General features: G+C 34.4%; 1 protein-coding gene across 1 annotated transcript in view; it reads right to left on the reverse strand.

Moving 5' to 3' along the window:
* PPP3CB (protein phosphatase 3 catalytic subunit beta) overlaps positions 1 to 23,633 on the reverse strand; it is a 44,176-nt gene that overhangs the window by 2,876 nt on the left and 17,667 nt on the right. Inside the window, 9 exon segments of the mRNA XM_033130383.1 lie at positions 159 to 188; positions 4,977 to 5,071; positions 5,808 to 5,892; positions 12,482 to 12,559; positions 19,544 to 19,669; positions 22,503 to 22,597; positions 22,703 to 22,780; positions 22,885 to 23,024; positions 23,292 to 23,437. Of these exon segments, the coding sequence (XP_032986274.1) occupies positions 159 to 188; positions 4,977 to 5,071; positions 5,808 to 5,892; positions 12,482 to 12,559; positions 19,544 to 19,669; positions 22,503 to 22,597; positions 22,703 to 22,780; positions 22,885 to 23,024; positions 23,292 to 23,437 (873 nt within the window).

Consider the following 23,633-nt stretch of genomic DNA (forward strand, 5'->3'; position numbering starts at 1 on the left):
GTGATTTAAAAAAAAGAGGAAGGTGACTTCAACTCGATGAGTCAGTGAGTCTGATTCATCTTGGGCTGTGCAAGCTAGGAGTAAGACACACCCACAGGACCTCTCTGATGCCCTCCCACACCACAGATCTCTGCCCAGCGCAAGGACTCTGATCGTACCTTTTTCAGCCTCAATAGCCTCAACTGTGGCTGTACAGAAGTGAGCAGAGGCATGCAAAATGAATGAGAGAGATGAGAAGGGTCATATTGTACAGCAGAAAAGGCAATGATCACTTAAAATATCACAGTACCCCACACTACATCATTTACAATTTAACATACATCGTACCGTATTAGAGCCCCATCCAATCCCCCAATTTCTGACACAGCACAGTTTACACACAGCACTATGACAACATTGCTCAGAGCACAGAACACACAGACCTACTGTAAACACAGACACCTCAGCACCTAAGCAAGGGCACTCCATTAATCACCCATCTTGTATTTTGATGGCCTTAGAAACTTCCAACTTGTTTATTATATCAGATCCATCACAATCACAAGGGAATTCTCTAGGGTGAAATTATGATGGTAGAATTGTAGCAGAGGAGTAAATAGGAGATTCTTTACTTTCATGCTTCACTGAAATAATACTCATCACCAGTTGGTTCGCTAAGATACACTCTATAGAAGAGTCAGCAATGCTTTTCCTGTTGCTTCTGATTCACAGCGCAAAGCACAAGCTGCAAAAGTTGGTATGGCTACAATGAAATTTAAGGGCAGTAAACTTGGCGAGTTACTCTAAGTAGAACAGTTCTGTAGCTATTCTTTGTGGGTAACCTAAAAGGACCCCTCTTGTCTACTAGGAAGTTCCTTTCTATTCTAACATTGGTATTCCACATATCTAAAGATATTAACATCTACAGCCTTTAAAAAAGCCATTTATGTCCAGTTTATCATGAACTCAAATCTGCCTCAGGTACTAACAGCCTGCATTCTCCAGTAAAGACAGAAAGGCTACTGAGCATCTTTTCAAACCCCGATACCAACTAGAGAAGAAATCAAGAGATAGACCTGAGGTCTTACAGGCAATAAATACTAATTATTCCATGATATGGACATACACATAGGTCATATAAATAAGAAATGCATTCTTGGTAAAGCTTGTCTCTGGCCCACTTAGAAAATTTCAACATATTTAGTCATACATTTTGCAGTCAAAGATTCCTTTGGCTCATTTCTGGGTTTAAACTATCTAGACCACTCTCACTGAAAACCAGGACACAAACTGCAGAGGACAATATTGCCAATTCTCCACTTTACCTAAAGAATATTTAGAACAATAATGCCCCACCCCTTCTATTTTTACTTCTTCTACAATAAAGTCAATCTGAATAATCATTCCTGAAACAACCTTTTAGCAGTATACATGATTTAGAAATGGTAAATTTTATCCAAAACAGTTATTAATGTGAAAGGACACTGATGAATCTAAGGAATTAAAGTAGACAAAATCATAAAAGCTTGTTGATCTCAACCAGGTAAGAAAATGAATTGAGGACCCAAAAACATAGGTTAAATACTAAGTAAAGGAAGAGTTAATTTTCCTTAATTGTTTTAATTACAAATGAAAGCAAAAATACTTATTGTATACCCACTGTACATATCACCATTTAAAATATCTAGCCCAGTGCATTTGGAAAATACTCTTGGAATTTGTCCATTCAGAAAACTGGGATAAACGACCCATCTCTACTTGATCAGTCTTGGAATTCCTATTCTTTAAAATATGGACTGTTTTCTTTATAATTTAGAAATTAAATGGGGAAAAATAAAATGCCAATCAGAATATTTTTAAAGAGTTTGTGGTAACAGAAGTGATTTTATGTAAACTATTTTATAACTTGTATTATGTATGGCAATTAATTAACCATAATGACATCACTATAAGAATTAGTATCTATTTGAGTGTATCAATCATTTAAAAGTCTATTAATAAATTTTTCAAGTTATGAAATGTGACAATATACTTTTGAAATCATTCTATTGGCTTTTAATTTGATATGTAAAAACATTTTCTAGGTCAAAAGAACTCTCTGTTCTTTTCTGAGGCTTCTAAATCCTTTGCAGAAACAAAATAGGTATCATACTCAAAACTGCATACCATGTCAAACTTGAATGCTTAGAATTGAAATGTCATTTGAAAACTTAAACATTAAGCTGGAAAGAAAGAGATCTGATAATTGCAAAATTCTATCTGAAAGGCACTATTTTTCCTCTATTTGTTTTCAATTTTATAGGGCCTCTTGACATGGCCTTAGTAAGTATGAGTACAGTGCTGTCTCAAACTGCGTTCCACAATACTACACAGGATATATGATCAAGAGGAACCTGAAACTAAAATAGAGATGGCCACATATTTTCCCACATAGGTCTTGGTGAAGGTAGTATTATAGGGCTAGCTTCCAATCAAATTCCATGAATAAAATGCACATAAATATGAGTATGAAGTCTTACTCCAATAGAGTTGTGCATCTTATAAAAATACTCAAGAAATATCATAAATTAACTTTAAAGTTACTGAGAAGACAATTTTTATTTTCTGACAATAGGACTGAGGTCTTAGAAGTTAAAAACTTTTTTTTTTTTGCAATACTTAATTCTCAATTATTCACATCAGGAAACGTGTCCACTAAAATTTTAAATGTTAGATAAACTTTTAAAAAAACACAAAGTTGCAGCTTTTGTGTGAGTTTCATTATTTGTTTCAAAATGAGTTTATCTTAAACTAGGGAAATCCCTTCAACCAAATGGTCAAACCACACTATCAAGAGCCATCACTTGGCAGACGAGGAGGGAGCTATCTAGTTTCCCAAGTTGGACCCCTCGAGCTCAGCACCGGCCAGTAACTCACTCTATGCTGGGAATAGACAGTCCCTTCATTAAAGTTGTCTTTCAAACCTTCTCTGCAGTTGGGGTGATTTCAAAGTTGGAAGACTGAGCTTCAGGCTGCATGCAAATTAAGAATAAATAGAAGTGCTGAGCTGCCAACAAAGCATGTAATTAGCAGGTGCTAATTGTGAAATCTGAAAGAAAGGTTTGCTGTGGATACAACGTAAAAGTAATAATATATCCAAGGATAACTGAGAGACACTGTAGTGTAGATTTATTTAAGTACGAGACCCTTTCAGTTTTCTTTTTCTTCCTGAACAGAGGAAGAAGGGTATAACATTTTTCAAACTTTTAAAATTCATCCTTTTCTATTAACATTGTTGCTACTTTTATTGAATGTTTAAGATCTTCTTAATTTGTTTTAATCAAATTCTTTTTAGCTCATTATTGTAATGTTTACAATGTAACAAGAAAAATGGAGAGCAAGGAATATAAAGAGAATAAAAGCAGATTTTTAAAAAAAAAATTTAAAAAAACTTCATTCAGAATGAAAATTTCAAACTACAATTTCAAAACTTAGTTGTATTTCTCACATATGCCATTGGTGGTAGCAGACAACACAATAACATATAAAATAGAACATGTATAGACTACAAGTAGAAATTATTTGTCTACAGGAAAAATTATTTTTATTTATTTATTTAAGCATTTATTATGAGACTGAGTGAAATGAATTTGTGAAAAGCCAATCTAATGCAAATTTGTTCAAAAATTTAAATTAAATTTTCCTATTTTTTTGGTTTAAAAACTCAGTAATTATATAACATCAGAAAGAAACTATTAATCATGACTAAGGAAAACATCAGATCTGTCGCTGCCTGTTTTTATAGAGCAGTGACCCTTGGAGGGTTGTTCAAACCCATTTTTTGCGTGGCTATTCATTTGTTTGCTTCATTGTGGCTATAGAAAACAAATTAGCTTTCCATATCACATTTTTTGCTCTTCAACTACAAGGGAAAGAAGTCTATAACATCCACAACACTCTCTTCTATTTAATCTGTAATGGACTATAAAAAAGTTAACCCAGTATTTACACAAATATTTATTTACGCCAAAAAAGTTATTTTTTTTTATAATATAAAATATTCAATGAGCCAGATTACAGAAATGCTTTACGTATAATTCTTTTTATTTTCATGCAAAATAAAGGCACACTTAATAACACCCTTTCAATTTTGACTTACAGGATTTTAAGTTCAACCCCTTATAACAATGACTTAATATCTAATGTTACATTCATGTTCAGAATGCAGAGTACAGCAACAAATGCAGCAAACCTCAAAACAAGGTGCTACAAAGTTGCTTCTACATCAAAAGACAGACAAGTGTCTGATCGAGTAATTTAATTTAACATACTTATACAAACATACAGCTAACCTAAAGAAAGACAGACAGATTTAGGAAAGCAGCTACATCTGCAGAGGAAGGAAACAGCATGTTACAGACAGTCAATTATACATAGAACATTTGACAAACACCACAGAAAACAAACTTTGGCATACCAGTATACAAAACCTTGCACAAGTCTTTTGGCAAGTAAGTGCATAAGTAATGTTCTGGGGCCCAAGCAGATTGTTAATTCTAAAATAAGGTGTCTGATAATAAAAGCATAGTCTAATACAATTACATGAATTAAAAAAATAAGAAACTTGGAATTACATTTCCATTTTAGTAATACGATATACTATATCTTTGGTTCACATTCTGAAACGGGGGCTTTTAAAAGGAAAGGGTGCATTAGACAAACGAATAAAATAAGTATTTCAGACATTACGATATGAGCTGCCTCCATATCATTTCATGAAAAGCTGAGAGACTGACCATTGTTTTCAATTGAAACAAATACCCATTCTATCAATTGTCTGCCCGTAATAGGTTATCAATCAGACACTACCTATCATATAGTATTCTGCCTGTGTCAGCTGCTGAGACAGGAACTAAAAAGCAGAAGGAATTCCCTGCATGCATTATGTGTATTGTTAGCAAAAGAGTGAGGTGTGCCCCAGTCCATCTGAGGCACAGCAAGTTGCATAACATCATTACCACTTTGCAGGGTCTGCCGTCCTCCAGCCAACACTCCACTAGGCAACATCCCTGTGGGAGTCAGGCCCTTGAGTGTCAGCACACTTTCACTCCTCCTGCAGCAGAGATACAACAAACGTCAGACTCTTCCAACAAGACCTTAGTTGAAAATAGGAGATGGGCCCAGATGTAGGCCATGTATATAATTTATGACATGCACTGCTATTACCATATTGTCTTCAATTCCAAGATCTAGAGTTTTCCATATTCTAAATGTTTCAGATATGAGGGTGTACCTTATGACTGAGGCATATATTGTTTTCCCTGAAAAGCCTCATTAAATATATGGTGAGATTCATCATCAGTGGGCATTATACAATTGAGAAAATATGGTATTTCACATGCTTTCAAGTTCAAATGTCTGATGTAATCACTTTTGCAAACAAATTTTTAAGAATGATCCATTTATGTGCACTCTTAAACCTGTTCTTCCTGAATTAACCCCAGGAAGACAATTTGTGGCTCCAGAAAAAGGGGCTTCCTATGCAGACGAGCAAGTTCATCAGGAATACTCTAAAAAGTGTTCCTTCCTTCTTATCCTGCTGTAATTTTCAATGTGCACACCTAGTACTTTCATCACAGAAGGACAAGAGATACCAAAGGTGAGCAATAATAAACAAGGCTCAAAAACTCCAAGTTTCAAAGGGACTGTGTTCCCCTCTTCAATATGTAAATATATGACTAACTTGTTTTAGAACGCTACTATATTAGATGTCAAACAGTACACTGCTTGTAACAAAGGGCAATAAAGTAATTTCTACAAAACAAATTATTAGGAAAATGTATCATTACCTGAGGACAGAGAAGACCCTTGCCATCTTGCCAATTGCTCGAATTTTGTTTCTTATGATTTCTTTCCGGGCTGCAGCTGAACCTACTTTCAATGGAATAAATAGAAAGAAAGACTCAAGTTTAGGGCATTCACACTCGTACCATTCTATTAGCCTATTCCACACTCATCTGAACCAACACCAAGCCCCCTGCCACCAGCTCACATGGAGGAGACTAGATGAACTCATGCCAAAAAGCTTCTCGCTGCTTCAATGTTTAGCTCAGCACTGGTCTAATACTGGGATCTGATACAGATACAAATGAAGAGTAAGCCACAAACTTTATGACTCTCACACTACTGACTAATTAGTAAAACGTCAACGGGAAAGAGCCCAACCTGTATCACAAACCAGAGAACAACAAAAAAAAAGGCAACAACCCTAGGGTCTTTAATTCTCATGAGAGCCGATGGCATGCACACTAACAGACAAGAATTGGTAAGAGCCTAAAGTCTTCTGTTTATTAAAAGCCTTTGACATGCAGGCTGGAAATATCCCATCATATTGTGACAAAGTAAGCTTCCTTGCTCTCTAAAAACAATGGTATGAAGCAACTACTGTGCAGGTGACCCAGGACTTAGGAACCATACCAGCATTTCAACAACAATGCACATCTCAACCTCATGGACTAGGTATCCTCTAAGGTCATGCAAATATATACAAGCTCTCACATCCTGAGGTGAGTATGACACAAGGCGCGTGAGCAATGAGAAAAGACTCCCTAAAAAACATGGCTAAGGAGTCACTAATGTTTCATTCCAAAGGGTTAGCTGTGCTGCCTATCACTGATATAAAAGAGAATACACCAACATAACTGGATCTCTGGCTAACAAAACACTGAAAGGTTCTATCTTCCTTTCCTTGGCCTCCAAAAAGAACAACCACCATCTCAGTCCTCTCGTCTCATATATAGCAACTAGAATAACTCTGGACCCAAGAGTGTAGTGCCTGAGAACTGTGCTTCAACATGATGAAAACACACATATGGAAGCACCATGGTTGAGGAGAAGGTTAAGGAAAGGCTAAAGACACCAGACCAAAAAGGGCCTTATACAGAGGTCTGACCACCATAGTCCTCTGGGCTAGAGTATCTCATTTAAAATTCAAGCATCCCACAAATACATATAATTAAAAACTAAGATGATGACTGGACCTTCCTGCAAGGAAACAGAAAAAGAAATCCAATTTCAAAGATGAAAACAAAAGGTATGTTTTAGAGAAAACAGGTTCCATGGCCATGTTTATAGTGCTCTAAAGGGCAATATTATGAGCACTGAAGCCACAGCTTTAACAAGTCCAAAACTGTGTAGGTACCACAGCACTACACAGGTATTTTTAAGATGTGGAGGGAAAATAATTACTAAAAGTCTCAGAACCAGAGAATTTTAGAATCTGAAGAGACATTGGAGATATTGCAAAGTTCAATCTCCTCATTTTATAGACAAGTAAACTAAGTTTACTACACAGCTTTTCCAAGAACATTAAGTCTGATTCTCTTCAAATAAATTAATATGAACATTTTGTTTTAAAATAGACAGAATTTTTTAAATAGCTAGGAAAGGAGTATAGGGATGGGGAAGATGGATGTAATGAGGTAGATCCATATTTTCAGTCTTAATTTATATATCTGTAAAATTGAATGATATGTAAACTATACTGATTTCAAATTTAAAAATTCACTAGGATATAAAAACATTGTACAAATCAGAATTTTAAATCAGTCTACAAACACATCATGCATAATATTAAAGTAAATGTCCACAGTAAAATTACTTTGGGGAATAAGACAGACAATCAAACACCCCTACTCATGCAGGGAAAAGTACAAAACATTACAAATAAGCAAAAGAATGAAATTTAAAAACAAGAGGAATGAAAAAGAGGGAAAAATATTTCCATGCACAGAAAGACAGATATCTTGGAATATGACTTCTAAAAACATCAACTTCTAACTTAGATACAACTTAAACTAAATTTGTACAAGGCCCAAGAGGACTCTGCATAAATAGTACTCAATGAATGTGCTAACTTACATGGACATGAGGATAATTTATGAAGTCATATTTCAAAACAATGTTACTCTGTCTGGTCTGTACCTTTTTTATTGCCATATATGAGCCGTTCTTCAGATGGAGAGTCCAGAAAAAAGGAAGTGAATGATGGAGAAAAGGTGGTTGAGACAAATAAAAAGATAGAGATTTAACTTGGCAGTGGTACTGAAGAATGAATGTAGAAAGAAAGAGAGAAAAATGAAGGCCCTCATATTTGAAATTTGAAAAATGCAGTACTGTAGGATCTGGCGAATAAAAGAGGGATGCCACTGTGTAGAGCTCTTAAGGAAAGATTTCTTAAAAGATATGTATTCAGAAGAAATTATGGACAGAATGACTATAATATTTGATGAAAGTAGACAAATTAGGGACAGAAAAATACACATGAAAACACATAAGACTGATAAAACACTGTGCTAACAACAATCGCACATTTATATTGATACCCTAAGGAAATGTGTCACCCATGGAAGTATGTTAAGTGAAAGGTAATGACACAAATGAGATACAAACTCATGTGGTTCTTCAAGGACACCAACATCTGCAAAATCTGTAGTATATACAGAGAAATGTAGGTAACTTTATAAACTACCTCAGTGGAAAACCTCACCCACTCCCGATAAAGGAAAGGCTAAGCCTCCCACACTCCATAATAACAAAAGCACACAATTTCTTGAATCTGAATTGTAGAACTTTGCACATACTCAGATCAACAGTATGTGCCTTCTGTTCCTAATAGAATCTAGGAGCTTGAGGGACATCTTTTTGCAGAAATAGGAACAGATGGTTTTAAAGCAAGTAACAGTTCTAAGAGTAGGCAGCAGAGATGTTTCATTGGGCTTTCCGTGTTTTCCATTTTAATGCTGAGATACATGATTCCATTACAGGAAATGCAAAGTTTTAGTTTAGTAAAACTGCAGCACATAGGGATTATGTATTTCCTTTACCAAACTCAAGATAAAAGATAAATATCTGAAATAAACAGTATGCATTCTAAATATCACAGAAATGAGTGTTCGAAAATCTCTTTAGTGATTAAATGATATATCTAAAAGGAATGCTATGTGCATTTATACATGTAATACGTTTACGAAAATATTTGCCTTTAAAAATAACCCCACATATACATTAAACAATACGGAAAACCAAAGACCATCACTTAGGAAGAAAGAGAGTCTTATTCCTTTACCCAATTTCAAACTCGAATATGGAAAAACTACTCTTTCCTTCCTGCCACTGGGAAATCTCCAATCTTACTCTCTCCCCTTTCCCCACAGAAAAGCTAAACCCTAATTCTGCCTCCACAGCAATGCCTTCTCCATCAAGTTTTCTTTCTAAGTCAGATTTCTCCCCAGGCCCAGTCCATAGGATGGTTCCACTGTTGAGTAGGAAAAGGAGAAGGAAAGGACAGAAGGCATGCTATCATGGTGGAAGGAAAGGAGAAAAGATGGACAGAGTTAAAAGGAAGAAATATAAATATAAATAAGGAAGGGAAATAAACCTAGTTCCAGTAGCTCTCTTCCCTAACCCATCCTAGTATCTATCTTAATTTCCTCTTCTTTTCCTCCATTCCTCAATGTTCTTTCTCCCCTAAACCACTCTCATTCCTCCATGCAAACTCCCAGACCCATATTCTTAAAAGTTTCTTCGAGTCCCAGTTCCTAATATTTGATAGTATAAGGGTGAAGAAACGAGGAACTTTTATTTTCCCATAGAAACAGACATAAACGGTGCTACCAATTTTTTAAATTACTTAAGAGAGGGAAAGAATTTTCATTCTCTCCATTCCCTTAGTCTATGGATGAGAAGATCCTGAAAAGTTTGGTAACTTTTCCAAGATTACACAGCTAATATAATGGCAGCACCAAGACACCTGAACCATTGACCCTTTCCACTAAACTATACTGCTTCTTTAATGATCAAATGTGGTTCATTCTTCATATAACAAGTGGATAAATAAGCATAATTTACCATTGATAGGAAAAATATTGATAAAACACATTAAATCTCATTAGAAGGAATATATCAATAACATTTTATATTTATTCCTGGTTGAATCCCAAAATATGATTCAGTGTCTATATTCATATAAATCATAAGTATCTAAACCAAGTACTATATTAGACTTAACAAGGAAACTTTTTTCCTTTTTATTACAGGAAGAGGACTAAAGCACTACCTATCACCACTCCTATTTAACACAGCATTAGCAATATTGATAAAAATGTTTAAAGAATAAAAAAGAAATAAAAGGCAATGATATAGAAAATAAATAATATCAGCCCTATGCAAATGACATATTTTTAAGTTAAGGAAAACAAAATAAAAATTACCATAGTAAATAACTTTTCTGATCCAAGTTATTGAACATAAGATAAACCCACAAATATATAATTACTTTATACACAGTTAGAAAATATATTAAGAGAGATACCAGTTATAATAGTAATAAGAATATAAAATACTAAAGTATTAATTTAATTTGGTATTAACAGATTTTTTGCAAAGAAAAACTAATTTTAAATGTAATAATCATGTTAAATATATTAAATGGAGCAATCATAGTAAATGAAGTAATTATATGGAGCAAGAGATCTTAATCTCAGTTTAGAAAACCAAATATTTTTTTAAAACTTCCAAGATTTAGATATAGATTAAATGGAACACCAATTAAAACTCTTACTTGATATTTCACAGAATTTGACAAATTAACAGAAAAATTTATCTGAAAATATTAGTGGGCTATGTACCAAAAATTATTTCAGTCATTATATCAGTACCTGTAACATTATGAAGTCGCTACTATTATCCTCATTTTGAAGATAAGAAAACTGAGGCTCAGAAAGGTTAAGTAACTTGCCTGAGGCCACACAGTGATTATAAGAAACTAGAATCTGAACCCAGACCTAGTCTTACAAAGATGGTAGCAGAACAGAGAAAATAAATATTTAACTAAAATATTTAAAATTTTTATGGAAGAGATAGATATGATGAAATATGTTAGAATTCAAAGCTTCTACACAAACATGAAAAGGAGACAGAATTAAAATAAGGAAAAATAAATAGTATTCATTATTATTATCTAAACCAAATAAAGAACTGATATAAATAATTCATTTTAGTTGACAAAACTACAAAACAGAGTAAAAGCACATCTCTGCCTGTCAACAGTTGGCAACAGCAGATACTTGCACACAGTCACTTTGTATTTTCAACAAATGGGCTTACAACAGCGTTTAAGAATCAAACCTCTTGTAAGCAGAGAAATATCTAACTAGATTTTACTTGAGAAGTGATCAATTGAAATAGATAGCTTACACAGTTGGAAAAGTAGACAGTAATTTTTTTCCTTAGCATCACTGATATCAAGGAAATGTAAATTAACCAACTGTAATTTACTACTATATAGCCACCAGGCAAAATAAGGAAAAATGACCAAAACCCAATGAGGTGGGCCTGTGGAGAAACAGGTCTATTGATTCGTTGCTGGAAGTACTTCTGGTCCAATTCTTCTGCAAAGTAGTCTACCTGGCAGTTCATAGCTAAAATAGTGAAGCTAAAACTTATATTCTTTAGCTCTGTAATTCTCTTCAAGAAATTTATTCCAAGAAGTAAAATAAAAACTATCATACAAATGTTTATTGCATGTTATTCAGAATAAGGATAATTTAAACCACCCAAAAGCCAAATGATGAGATTAACTATGAAATTATGTATTAATATACTCAGAAAAATGTAGCTATGAAATTTTGTCAATATGTAAACCATGTTTAATACATGGAAACATCTGTATACTGATTATAACTATGAAAAGTATGCTACAACAAAGATGTGAGGGGTATATGGAAGGAAATAAAGAGTTTTCAGCTTACAAAATGTTTATGTCCTTATTTATTCAGTTAATTAAATTTAAATAAATATTGAAATTAAAAAGCTTTAAATCAGAATTTCAAAACAGAAAAATAAAAGGCATTTTGTTTGTATGGTATTAATTTACACTATAAATGCACATTAGGTACATAGGCTGGTTGGTTGACGTAAGAACTAACAACCACATATAACCTTGTTTCTATGGGAAAAAACGCTTTCTGAATCTCAATCTAAACTAACAAGTGGTTTCTTAGAACACAACCACTCGTAAGATGGGACAGCCTACTTTGGTTTTTGGAAAGAAGAAGGAACTTCCAACAACATTGGGGGTTCAGGTACGTTTCCGATGCACTAAGAATACTGTCCCAATGAAACAAAAAGCATTTTTATCCTTCCTTCTCTAAGCAGTGTCCATATTCATGAAGAACCACATCCTTTTATAACTTCAATTTTCCTTTTCTTCTGTTCTTTTTTCCAAATTCCCCCTCCCCAAAATTCATCTTTTTCCCCATACAAACAGAAAAATAAATAAAATCACTAAAATTATTTAAAAATCTTAATATAAGTAATATCTGAAAAAGTGACTTGTCACTTATCAAATAGCATAGTCATTTGAGAGCAATGACTATCTTTTGCAAAGGAGTGTGTATTGAAGTTATAGGCAGTTAAAAAAATACCATTTCACAATAAAAAATAGTAAAATGAATAATCATACCATCAAACTGGTCTTCACCTTCAGTCATCAGTTCATCATCAGAGCAAATACTTAGAACATTTACCAACATTTCTGTCACTATTCCAAAATCAAAAAACAAAAAAAGTTACATGTTAGCTGCCCATATTCAACTGTCTATAAGTATATACAATAACTTTATATAAGTGATCAAATGATTTTTAACCCAGGAAGACTTAACACAATTTTTTTCTTTGACTTAACACATTCTGATAGCAGGAATGATGGAATTAAAAGATATAAAGGCTTTCAAAATGAAAGAAATTCAATGAATAACAAGTCTGAGAAAGATTCTTTACGGGATAAGTTTTCAGGTTTCTCACAAAAAAAAATGAATCCCTACAGAGATAAGAACAGAGATTTTTTAAAAAATCTAAATATATACATTTAAATTCATTTATGGATACAGCATTAAGGAGTAAGAAAAAAATCATGGCACAGTTCCACTGTTGCAAAAAAGTCCTAGGACTCAAATTTTTAAAAAACTAGCTCCAGTAACTCGGAAACGTAATTTTTAAGGCTGTTAATGACTCTCTAACAACCTGAAACCATGGTTCTTTCTCAGGCGTAATCCACCTTTACCATTCTATATATGTTTCCCTTCTGTTTTCCCTTGGTTTCCAGGATTCTAGTCATGGTTTTACCTACCTTGTAGACCATTTTCCCTAAAACTTGGATATTCTGAAGATTCTCTGCTGTCTTATTCTCTTTATACGCTCCACTCTCTTGGTGATCCCACTCATCGCTATATAAAGTATCACCTTTTGGAAGATGACTCCAAATTCTACATCACCAGTCTTGACCTCTCTTTCAGAGTCTGGATTTCCTTGCTGTTTTGATTGTCAACCATCTTAAACTACTTGTATACTGTCTGTTTCCCCTACTAGAATGAAAGCTTCATCAGTGTAGGGTGCTGTTTTGTTTGCCACTGTACCCCCAGAGCCTAGCACAGTGCCTGGCCCATGACAGGCATCCAGTAAATATCTGACAAATGAGTAAAAAAGGAAGGTATAAGGAAATTTCAATTAATAAATAAAAAAGCCTATTATCCCATATTAGCCTGTGGATGTTCTGACAACATCTAGAAATGAACACATTCAAAACAGAATTCAATACTGCCCCTATTATTCCTCCTATAAACATATTAATAGCACAGCACATGCCAGGTAAAGCTGTGGGATTCAGATATAGAAGGTCCAGTCCCTGCTCTCCAAAAGCTTCCTAACTACTGAAGGACACACACACACACACACACCACACACACACACACACACACAGTGTGAGCACTATGCTGTAACCATGCAGAAGTATGCACAAGATCTGCTGGGGAAAGGAAGGCTTTCAGGAAAGGAAGGCTTTCAGTAGAGGAATCATGAACTAGGAGTTTGCCAGGGCATACAATGCATTCTAAAGAAAAGTTAGAAAGAGTACGAAGTAGTCATACAGATCAATGGAATAGAATTGATAGTCCATAAATAAAACCTTGCATTTAAGGTGAACTGATTTTCAACAAGGGTGCCAAAATAATGCGGTAGGGTAAGAATAGTCTTTTCAACAAATGCTGCAGGGAAACTTGATATCCACATGCAAAAGAATGTAGTTGGACCACCCCCCACTTCACACCATATACAAAATGGATCAAAGACCTAAATGTAAGAGCTAAAACGATAAAACTCTTAGAAGAAAAGACAGAGGTAAATCTTCATGAGCTAGGATTAGACAATGGTTTCTTAAACATGACACCAGAAACATGAGCAACAAAAGAAAAAATAAATAGAACTTCTATAAAATTAAAAATTCTTGTGTTTCAAAGGACACCATCAAGAAAGTAAAATGACAACCCACAGAACAGGAGAAAATGTCTGCAAATCATATATCTGATAAGGGCCTTGCATCTAGAATACATAAAGAACTCTTACAATTCAAAAATATAGACAAATAGCCCATTTAAAAATGAATAAAGAATTTAAATAAACATTCCCTCAAAGAAGATATGCAAATGGCCAAAGCACACGAAAATATACTCAACATCATCATTCATTAGGGAAATGCAAATCAAAACTACAATGACAGACAAACTCCCTATCCAATACGATGGCTATCATAAAAAAATATAGATAAAAACAAGAGTTGGCAAGGCTATGAAAAAATTGGAACCAGTATACACTGCTGGTGGGAATGTAAAATGGTACAGCTGTTTTGGAAAACAGTTTGGCCAATCCTCAAATGTTAAACATAGAGTTACCATATGATCCAGCAATTCTACTCCCAGTTCCATACCTAAGAAAAAAAAAACACGTATCCACACAAAAACTTGTACACAAATGTTCATTGCAGCATTATTCGTAATAGTCAAAAAGTGGAAAGAACCAAACATCCACAAGCTGATGAATGGATCAACAAAAGGTGGTATATCCACACAATAGAATGTAACTTGGTCACGAAAAGGAATGAAATACTGATTCATGCAACAACATGCATGAACCATCAACACATTATGGAAAAAAGCCATTCAGAGAAGACCACATATTGTATGATTCCATTGAAATGTCCTGGACAGGCAAATCTATGTAGACAGAAAGTAGATGAGTGGTTGCCTAGGGCTGGCAAGGAGAAGTGGGGGGTGTGGGGAGTGAGTGTACAGGATTTCTTTGGGAAGATTATGAAAATGTTTCTAAATTGATTGTGGTGATAGTTGCACAACTATGTGAATATACTAAAAACCACTGAATTTTACAATTTAAATAGGTTAATTGTACAATATGTGAATTATATCTCAATAAAGCTGTTATGAAAAAGTAAAAAGTACGAAGGCATGAAACTGAACGAGCACAACACATTTAGGAAATTGGCTGTGCTGTGTTATGGCTGGAACACAGAAAAGACGAAAGAGAAAGGCAAGAAAAGAGGCCTCAAGAGAAAGTCCAAAAACTTTGTGTGACACATTAAGGAAGGTCCAAAAACCTGTGTGACAGGTTAAGGTTTATCCTGAAAGCTACTGGAAGCCGTTTATGGAAACTAAATAGTAGTTTTTAAGTTTACAGTCCTTTTCATCCAAAGCTTAGCTGTGAAGGAAAGGCAAGAGAGGAATATCACAGTAGTAACTAAAGAAGGATATCAGGTGGGGGAAAATGTTATTTATTTTTTATTTAAAGATCAAACAGATTTGAACAATTTATAAAAGTGCTTAGTAGAGAAAGTTTCACATAGAGGGATCTAACTGATGAAGCAAGTTTCCTGAAAAAGCAGAAGGGTAATAGAATCTAGGGACACCAAGACAAGAATTCAAGATGAATGCAGCTTATAAAACAGGGGGACAGGAAGGAGAGAACGCTGCCACTGATGGTACGTGTTTTCTCCAAGAGTGGGGAAGTGTCTGGAAAAAGAAAGTGTTTGAGAAAAAAGGAAAAATTTCGACTATATCCTAAAGGCAATGGGCAAGGCTGCAGACTGGTGACATAAAGGCTGTTTGTGTACTCTCGAGAGCCCAGCTAACGCTAGAAATCAAAGGGTGGTACAATTCACCAGGCTGTACAAATATCTCTAGCAGTGCTCTCTACCCTGGCCGCAAGAATGGAGGAAATGCATGGCCCGACTTAACTGGAGCTGAGTTATAGGACAAAATAGGAAAACAAGAGAAAAGAGTTTGAGGGTATGTTAAGAAATAAGAGAGGCAAGGAGGGATCTAATAAAATGACATGGTCAGAGGCCTATCGATTCCAATGAAGACGAAGAGCAGCTATAACCAGAGGGAGGGGTTACTAGAATAACAGGGGTTTTCATCACAGGGTATTAATGTCACTATCTTTACCAGACTCAAAACATCGAAGTTATGGTCAACCGTTCCCTCCCCTTAATAAACATGCCATCTTGTTAAATCTCACTGATTCTATTTCTATAGTTCTTGTGGTTCTCCCCTGCTCTCCATTCCTAATGCTATCAGAGCTTCATTATGTTTCCATTTGACTCCTAATGGAGCTTTATAATAGGTCTCCCAACCTCTAGCCTTCCTTGTAGTCCATTTCACTACAGTAATTGTTCTAAATGACCATTGTGGTCATATTCTGTTTCAGTTGCTTCCCCCATTGATCAAAGTTCCAAATTCTTTGTGTGGTGATCAAGAACCTTATGATGTGGCCTTGACTTAACTTTTCATTCATTTTTTCACTACCTGTCCTTCATACATTTACTCGCTGATCAAATTGAGCCCATCAACATTTGTCAGTGACCTTACGCTTTCAGACTCATGCTTGGGAAAGTTCTCTTACCTAGCATTCTCGTCCCCGTATCTACCAGCATAATCCCACCATTCTTCAAGCCCCAGTTCAAAGGCTACTTTAATCCTCTGATAGAAGATATAATCTCCTCTCTCCTCTTAATTCCTATAAAACTATGCTTGCCTCAGAGTGCTTACCATATTCCATTTTATCATTATTTATGTAGCTTAAGTTCCCTATCAATCTGCAAAGACCCTTATCTTACTTGTATTTTTGTATGCTAAGTATCCTGAATAAAACACTGTCAAAAGAAATCTATTAAATGAATAAACCTTACATGTTGACCTTCTATGAAGATCACACCATATTGGACCCTCTAGAACAGAGGTTCTTAAATTGGGGCCAAGAAACCTGAGGGGAGGTAACCAACTGAATTAAGACCTATGAGCGTATGTACAAATGTAAGTATATTTGTACATACATTTTTCTGGAGCAAAAGTCTGTAACTTTTATCACATTCTCACAAGGGTTTAGTATCAAGAAAGTAATGTTTTTGTGTAGATACTTTAATTAAAAAAAGAGAGTCCTTACTGTTAGAAATGCATTCTAAAACATTTATAGATACGAAAAAAATTAGCTGAGATTTGATTCAAAATAACTGAGGTGTGGGATGAGGAGCAGTGGATGGGGATATAAGTGACACATTATTGGCCATGATTTGATCATTGTCAAAGCTCGGTAACTGGTACACAGGAATTCATATTATTCACTCTACCTTTGTGTATGTTGAAAATTTTCCAACGTAAGTTTTGTGTTTTTTTTTCCAATTGAAATAAAAAGCCCCTAAAAGGTTAAAAAACACTGCTTTCTTCTAACTTTAAAATTAAACCGGCCTCTCAGGAAGGCTCTGGCTTAGGTTAGTTGCTTCGCAGGAACTAGATCAGAAGTCAAACTGGCTTTTCTGAGTGAAACAAATGAGATATCATTTGCTGCTTTTCACACCAAATGAAAATTTTCGTTAGAATCAAGAAGTAGTCAGGCTAAACAGCTAACATGTATTGAAATGGGAAAATATGCAATGAGTTTGGGAAAATTTTCTGACTGCTCAACATTGGTTAGGATTCTATTTGCACATAATGTTCAAATCTGAGCTTCACATTTTTAGAAAAACATGAATAATTTAGAGAAGATCCATAGAAAAACAACAAAAACGGTCAAAAAGATTGAATACTTCCTCATCTTATAATAGATGATTTCAAGTAGCCAAAGAAGAACAAAAGATCACTTAGTAGCAGACTTCAAATGTAGGAATGCTGATAGATATCTACTGTTCTCCATCTTCACTTATGAGAGATCCATAGACAGTAATTAAATTTTCTCATTTTTCAAAAGGAGTTAGACTATATGACTGTTAAGTTCACCATGAGCTCTAAAATTCAGTGATGTCCTGGTTTTTGCATTAGTTGAAAAAACTATCATGTCTATTTCTTTCCTTGTTTAAACCCTCATAGTATAAACATTTAAATTATATACAATTAAATATTTCCTTATTGTGGGAGCATCAAAGAATCAAATTAGAATCTACGAAATGTTCATTTTCCTCCTACCTCATCCTCCCTGCTCTCTCCACCCCCCACTCCACTCATATTACATTAAAATAGTTGAGTTGCAGTCTAGCCTGGAGGTAGGAGAATGAGCATGATGAATTCTTAAATTCCCTTTAGACGGATGATGCTATGATTGAACTATTTCTCATATACCAAAGATAGAAGGTTATAAGTGTAATGCATCCCTTGCACCTAAGCCCTTTACTGGCCCCCTTCTCAAATGCTAAAGTAGGTAATTCTATCTCCATATTAACTTAATGTTGACCTACTGAGTAACTGACAAAGACTGAACGCAATCTAAAAAAAAAAAAATCTGTTTACCATGCACAGTTTAAGTATTAACTCTGAATTTTAGAACCAAAAATTGCCTTGGCAGAAGTCACATGTCTCAAACAGAAAGAAACATCTTGTAACATGGAAGAGATGAGAAAAAATAGAGAGGGATATAGAACAAAATGTTTTACAATCATGTCTGTACTCTCACACTCTTATTTTCCACATATGGAAACTAAGGCATTGATTGCTTTGTGGAAAAATTAACACTAAATGGAAAAGAAGAATGTGATAAAGTAAGCACAGAATTCCTAAGAATTCTATAAAACTAGGACAAAATACAGAAACGAAATTTCTTAAATACCATTTATGTTCTCTTTAAAAGCCTATGAAATATATACTAATAGATATTCCTCTAAAGTGTTAGAAAAGCATTACCACTAAAATTTTATACATATTTTTATATAGGAGAAGAAATATAAGATTAGAACCTGAATTTTTTTATCATTTTTCTCAAAGTACAGAACTGCTATGAAATGACTAGCATTGCCCCAAACGAGGCCTATTAAATCTCCCATGAAATGCTGTGACATCCCCAAAATTGGTGTTAAAATATACAAAAGTATCCATTACAAAGCAAAGCTATCCCTTCATATCTTTGTAAAAGATTTAAGCTAAAGAAAAAAAGAAAAGAAAACCTAACAGCTGAAGACAACATCGGGCTATTTATAAGTCTTCTCCCAGTCCCCCAGACACACTCACATGGGGGCTGTAAACAGCTAACTAAAATATCTTTGAGGCTCTCATATCCACACCCACTGACACAAGCAGGGCTGTAACCACAGTTGAAACTAGACTTCAGCTTCCTTTAGCAAGTATGTGCCTGTGATATCAGAGTATATCTAACGGTAATAAAACAATTGGTTTTTTTTAAATAAAAATCATACCTTTTTCTCCAACAAACGGTAAAGACCATGTGAAGACATCCATAAAATTGGGCAACCAGTAAGGATGTGGAGAACAGTTAAACTGTCGAATATTCATCACATTATTTTCATACTTTAATACAGCAGCTGCAAGATAAGTTTGAATGTCAATGTAACAATGTCTAAAACATATAAAAGCAGTAAAATATCTTTTTAACAGGTGGGGAATCAAGGGGTGAGTGGAATTACTAGGGCTTAGTAAAGGGAGGTAGGAACTAATTTTCATAATAACACACTTTTTGTTTTTTAACAAACTTTTGTGTAGAGCATAGTCATAGCTTCACTTGTTATTATTAATGAAACTTCCAGATTCTTTCTAGAAATGTTTGTTTTACTTTATAATCCAATGATAAATATGCACTTTTACTAAATCCAAAATTGTGAAAACTCAATTTTTACAGGAAACACAGAATGGCACTGAACAATTTTCTAGGTTTAAAAGTTCATACAAGTTGGAGGAATTTAAGATGGTCTTTTTTGTTGCAGGCAACCTGAAAAAAATAGCTAAATGGCAATAAAGAAAAATAAAACAAAACAAAACAGAAAACAAACACACACAAAAAGCCAATGTGGAACATTTTATTTTAAAATGTATGAATGTATTTATTTCATTCAATATGAAAATCAAGTGAAACTACTACAAATAAATATTTCATGTCATTTAAAAAAATCCATTAAAATACCAAGAGAGAAAATATAACCAAATATCCCAAAGGCAACATACTCATCTCAGTTTCAGGTATCTTTCTAATGTTGCAATATGTTGATTTAAATAATATCTTAAAATAACTGACCTAAGTTTCAGTCACTGGCTATACTATTTTATAAAACACTGGGTTAGATGGGTGAGAGTCTCAGCTGTGGCAGGGACTAGCTGTGCAATGCTTGGTAAATTATTTAGCTAATCTGTTTCACATTTATAAAATAGGACTAATATGTGCACCCTGCCTATTTCAGAAGTTTGTTTTAAGATCAGAAGGTGTATTTCCCATGAAAGTACATAAAAGTATAAAATGCTTTGCAGATATTATAATAATTATGAGATTACTTTTCTTTTTCATTTTAATGAAAAGCACTGAAATGCAGCTATTCAATTCCAAGATTTGAGAGTCTGGCTAATATAGAGTCACAAGTAGTATGTTTGTTTCTCTTATGAAATTCCCGGGAAATAAAAGTATTTTAAATTTAGCCTCAGAAATTAAAGGCTGATACCAAGCTTTCAGCTTTAAAAAAAAAAGAAAAGAAAAAAAAGAGAGAGAGCATCTAGAAAATTGGCTGACATATAGAATGAAACATTACAAACATACTCATACCACATAAGTACTCAAATGATTAACACTGTGTACAGACTCAGAATTACCAAGAGACATTTGATTTTGACAAGACAGATTCAATGGTTTGAGTTTCTTGTCTGAATACTAAGAAAATTGATCCCTTAACCTCCGGAGTCAAACTGACAAAGGAAAACCACTAAGGCAGTAATCAACTGAGCACTGAACACTAGCTCCTTTAATAGTGACACGGGAAGGTCCCAGATGAGGAATGGGCACACAGGTAGGAAGTTACATGCCACAGTTGATTCTGTTCTTCAGAATGTAGGCAGAATTTAGATGTTTCTCCTCAAAAATGAAGTCATACCTAATTAGGTATCTTTAAAGAAGTTTAAAAATTTATTGACCAAAATATAATTTAAAAGAATATTTAGCACTGGCATAATCCTTAGAAGCTGCACTGGTACTAGCTTCTAAGGATTAGAAACTCAGTTAACATCAATATTACGGTTGCTTTGGTAATTAACATAGTAGGTATTAAGTTCTTGTAGCATATTCTTATCAAAGTTATTATATACCATGCTGCTATTTGACCTGCAGCAAATGTTTTAATCTTTTAACCATCACCTCCAATCATCCAAAGAACTCTTATTCTGTTCCTCTTTTGAATTCACACCACAACCCATATTTAGCAATGACTTCATTATCTCGTTAAATATACTTTTAAAAGTCTATTCTGTCAACCTGGCACATCCACTCCAGTCTGACCCTTGAAACTATGGCATAGTCAACTGAATTCCAGACACGTCAAGACAGAATAGGAGCTGACTTAATTTCCTTTTCTGAAAATGTGAACTACGTAAACATACGCAAGGTCATCTTCAATGTCCTTGGCACACAATTAACTAGATTAAGATCCTTTGGTATTATCTGTCAATAAATTATGTTCAAAGTTAAATTAAACCCAATTACTATAATATATAGATCAAATGTGGAGGGAAGGAGCGGGAATGGAAACCACTGGAACAGAAGGCAAAGAAAAAAAGATACAAGAAAAAAGGACGATAGAGCAGTAAAAGGGAAGAAAAGGGAAGACTCTGCCCCTGAAAGGAGGTCAGAGTGAATTAATCAAAGAAGGTTCAACTACAAATCTTGATGGGGCAGTGATTAAGACTGTGGAAGTAAAACTAAGGAACAAGAAAGGTAAAGAGAACCTAGATTAGTGGACATGGAACAAGAAACATGATAAACTAAACAACTGTACAATGCAAATACACAAAAATGGTCAAAGCAGCAGCAGTAGCTTTATGGACACAAGAAAACATTCTTTTGATTATAAGGGGGAAAGATTTAAGAAAGGGGAGTTTGAGAAAATTGTGTTTGGTTTTGCTTGACGTACTGTACTTGGCATTCTTTTTACAAGACAGCTTTTATGAGTGACACATTATGGAATGGTTACATATTACTCAAGTTTCACATTTTGGATTTTTACTTTCTTGTTCTCTCCCCTCCCTTATATCTTACACTTCTTATCATGAGATTTGGCTGGTTATAGATTCAAACAACGCCCCTTTTCTATTATATTTTCAAAAAATAAGTCAATTAAAATGCTAAGTTGTTTAACAGTTTTTTTATCAACAACATCTTACCTTTATTATTGTAGACATCTAAGTAATTAGGTGCCGAAAAAATTGTTATTAGTGAAGGGAACCCTGTAGTCTGACTTTTCCTGTACATTCTATAGCTGCAAAACAAATAGCTTAGTGGGCATCGGAAAGCATCAATCACTGTGACGGAGTCTGATTTGTACATAAGCTGTTAATTTGGGTCAGGGAAACAGAATTCTTACCCTGCATCTTGAGCTTCATGAGCTCTAATAATCGACAACAAATTATTGTTTTGCAAAAATTCACACACTGCTGGATAGCTGTGGGGGGAAAAGAGTAAATTAAGTAAAATAATGGCTTTCTGTAGGAAGTATATGCTATTTTAACAACTAAAAGGTGATTAATCTTGGATATGTTTCCTTACTTATAAAAATAAGAACATCCTCGAACTGTATTGTGACTAAAATGTTCCTGTGATTTTTCATTTCCAAAATCTTCGGAAGGATCGGACCATAGCAAATCACACATTGGTCCAAATGCAGGTGGCTCTTTGAATCTATCTAACTGTGAAATAAAAAAAGAAAGAAACAAAGAACAAAAATAATTTGTCAAAAAGTGAGAATAGAATGGACACAGGAAAGTGATACCCACTTTGAATACTGTCCATACTACATTGTTCTCAATGCTTAGAAGACATTTCCTTAAAATATCAGTATATTAATTTTTACCATTATCTAATCTTGGCAGTGAAGAGAAGTTTGAGGCTACTATACTCTACCCAACAAAGTACTATAAATAAGAATCAACCTTGGAACTAAAATATATACTCACTCTCCTAATATCATCCAGTGTGTGTATTTCTGGTGAAAGTCCACCGTGGACACAAAGAAACTGTTGGTTTAAAAGTGCAGCAAGAGGCAGGCTATCAAAAGCTTCCATACAAGCTTCATAGACTCTTTCTGAATATTTAATTTTACCTTGAAAAAGAAAAAAATTAAATTGAAAATTATATTACTAGTTGATCATTTTGAAAATTATACATATTTGAGTATTAATACAAAGGCAAGAAAACTATAGACATGGAAAACAGCCAAGTGGTAGCCAGGGACTGAGAATGAGTAAAGGGGTGACTATTAAAAGGCAGCAAGAGGTAATTTATGGGGTGATAAAACT

This window comes from Rhinolophus ferrumequinum, chromosome 16, assembly GCF_004115265.2.
Source record: "Rhinolophus ferrumequinum isolate MPI-CBG mRhiFer1 chromosome 16, mRhiFer1_v1.p, whole genome shotgun sequence".
NCBI lineage: Eukaryota > Metazoa > Chordata > Mammalia > Chiroptera > Rhinolophidae > Rhinolophus > Rhinolophus ferrumequinum.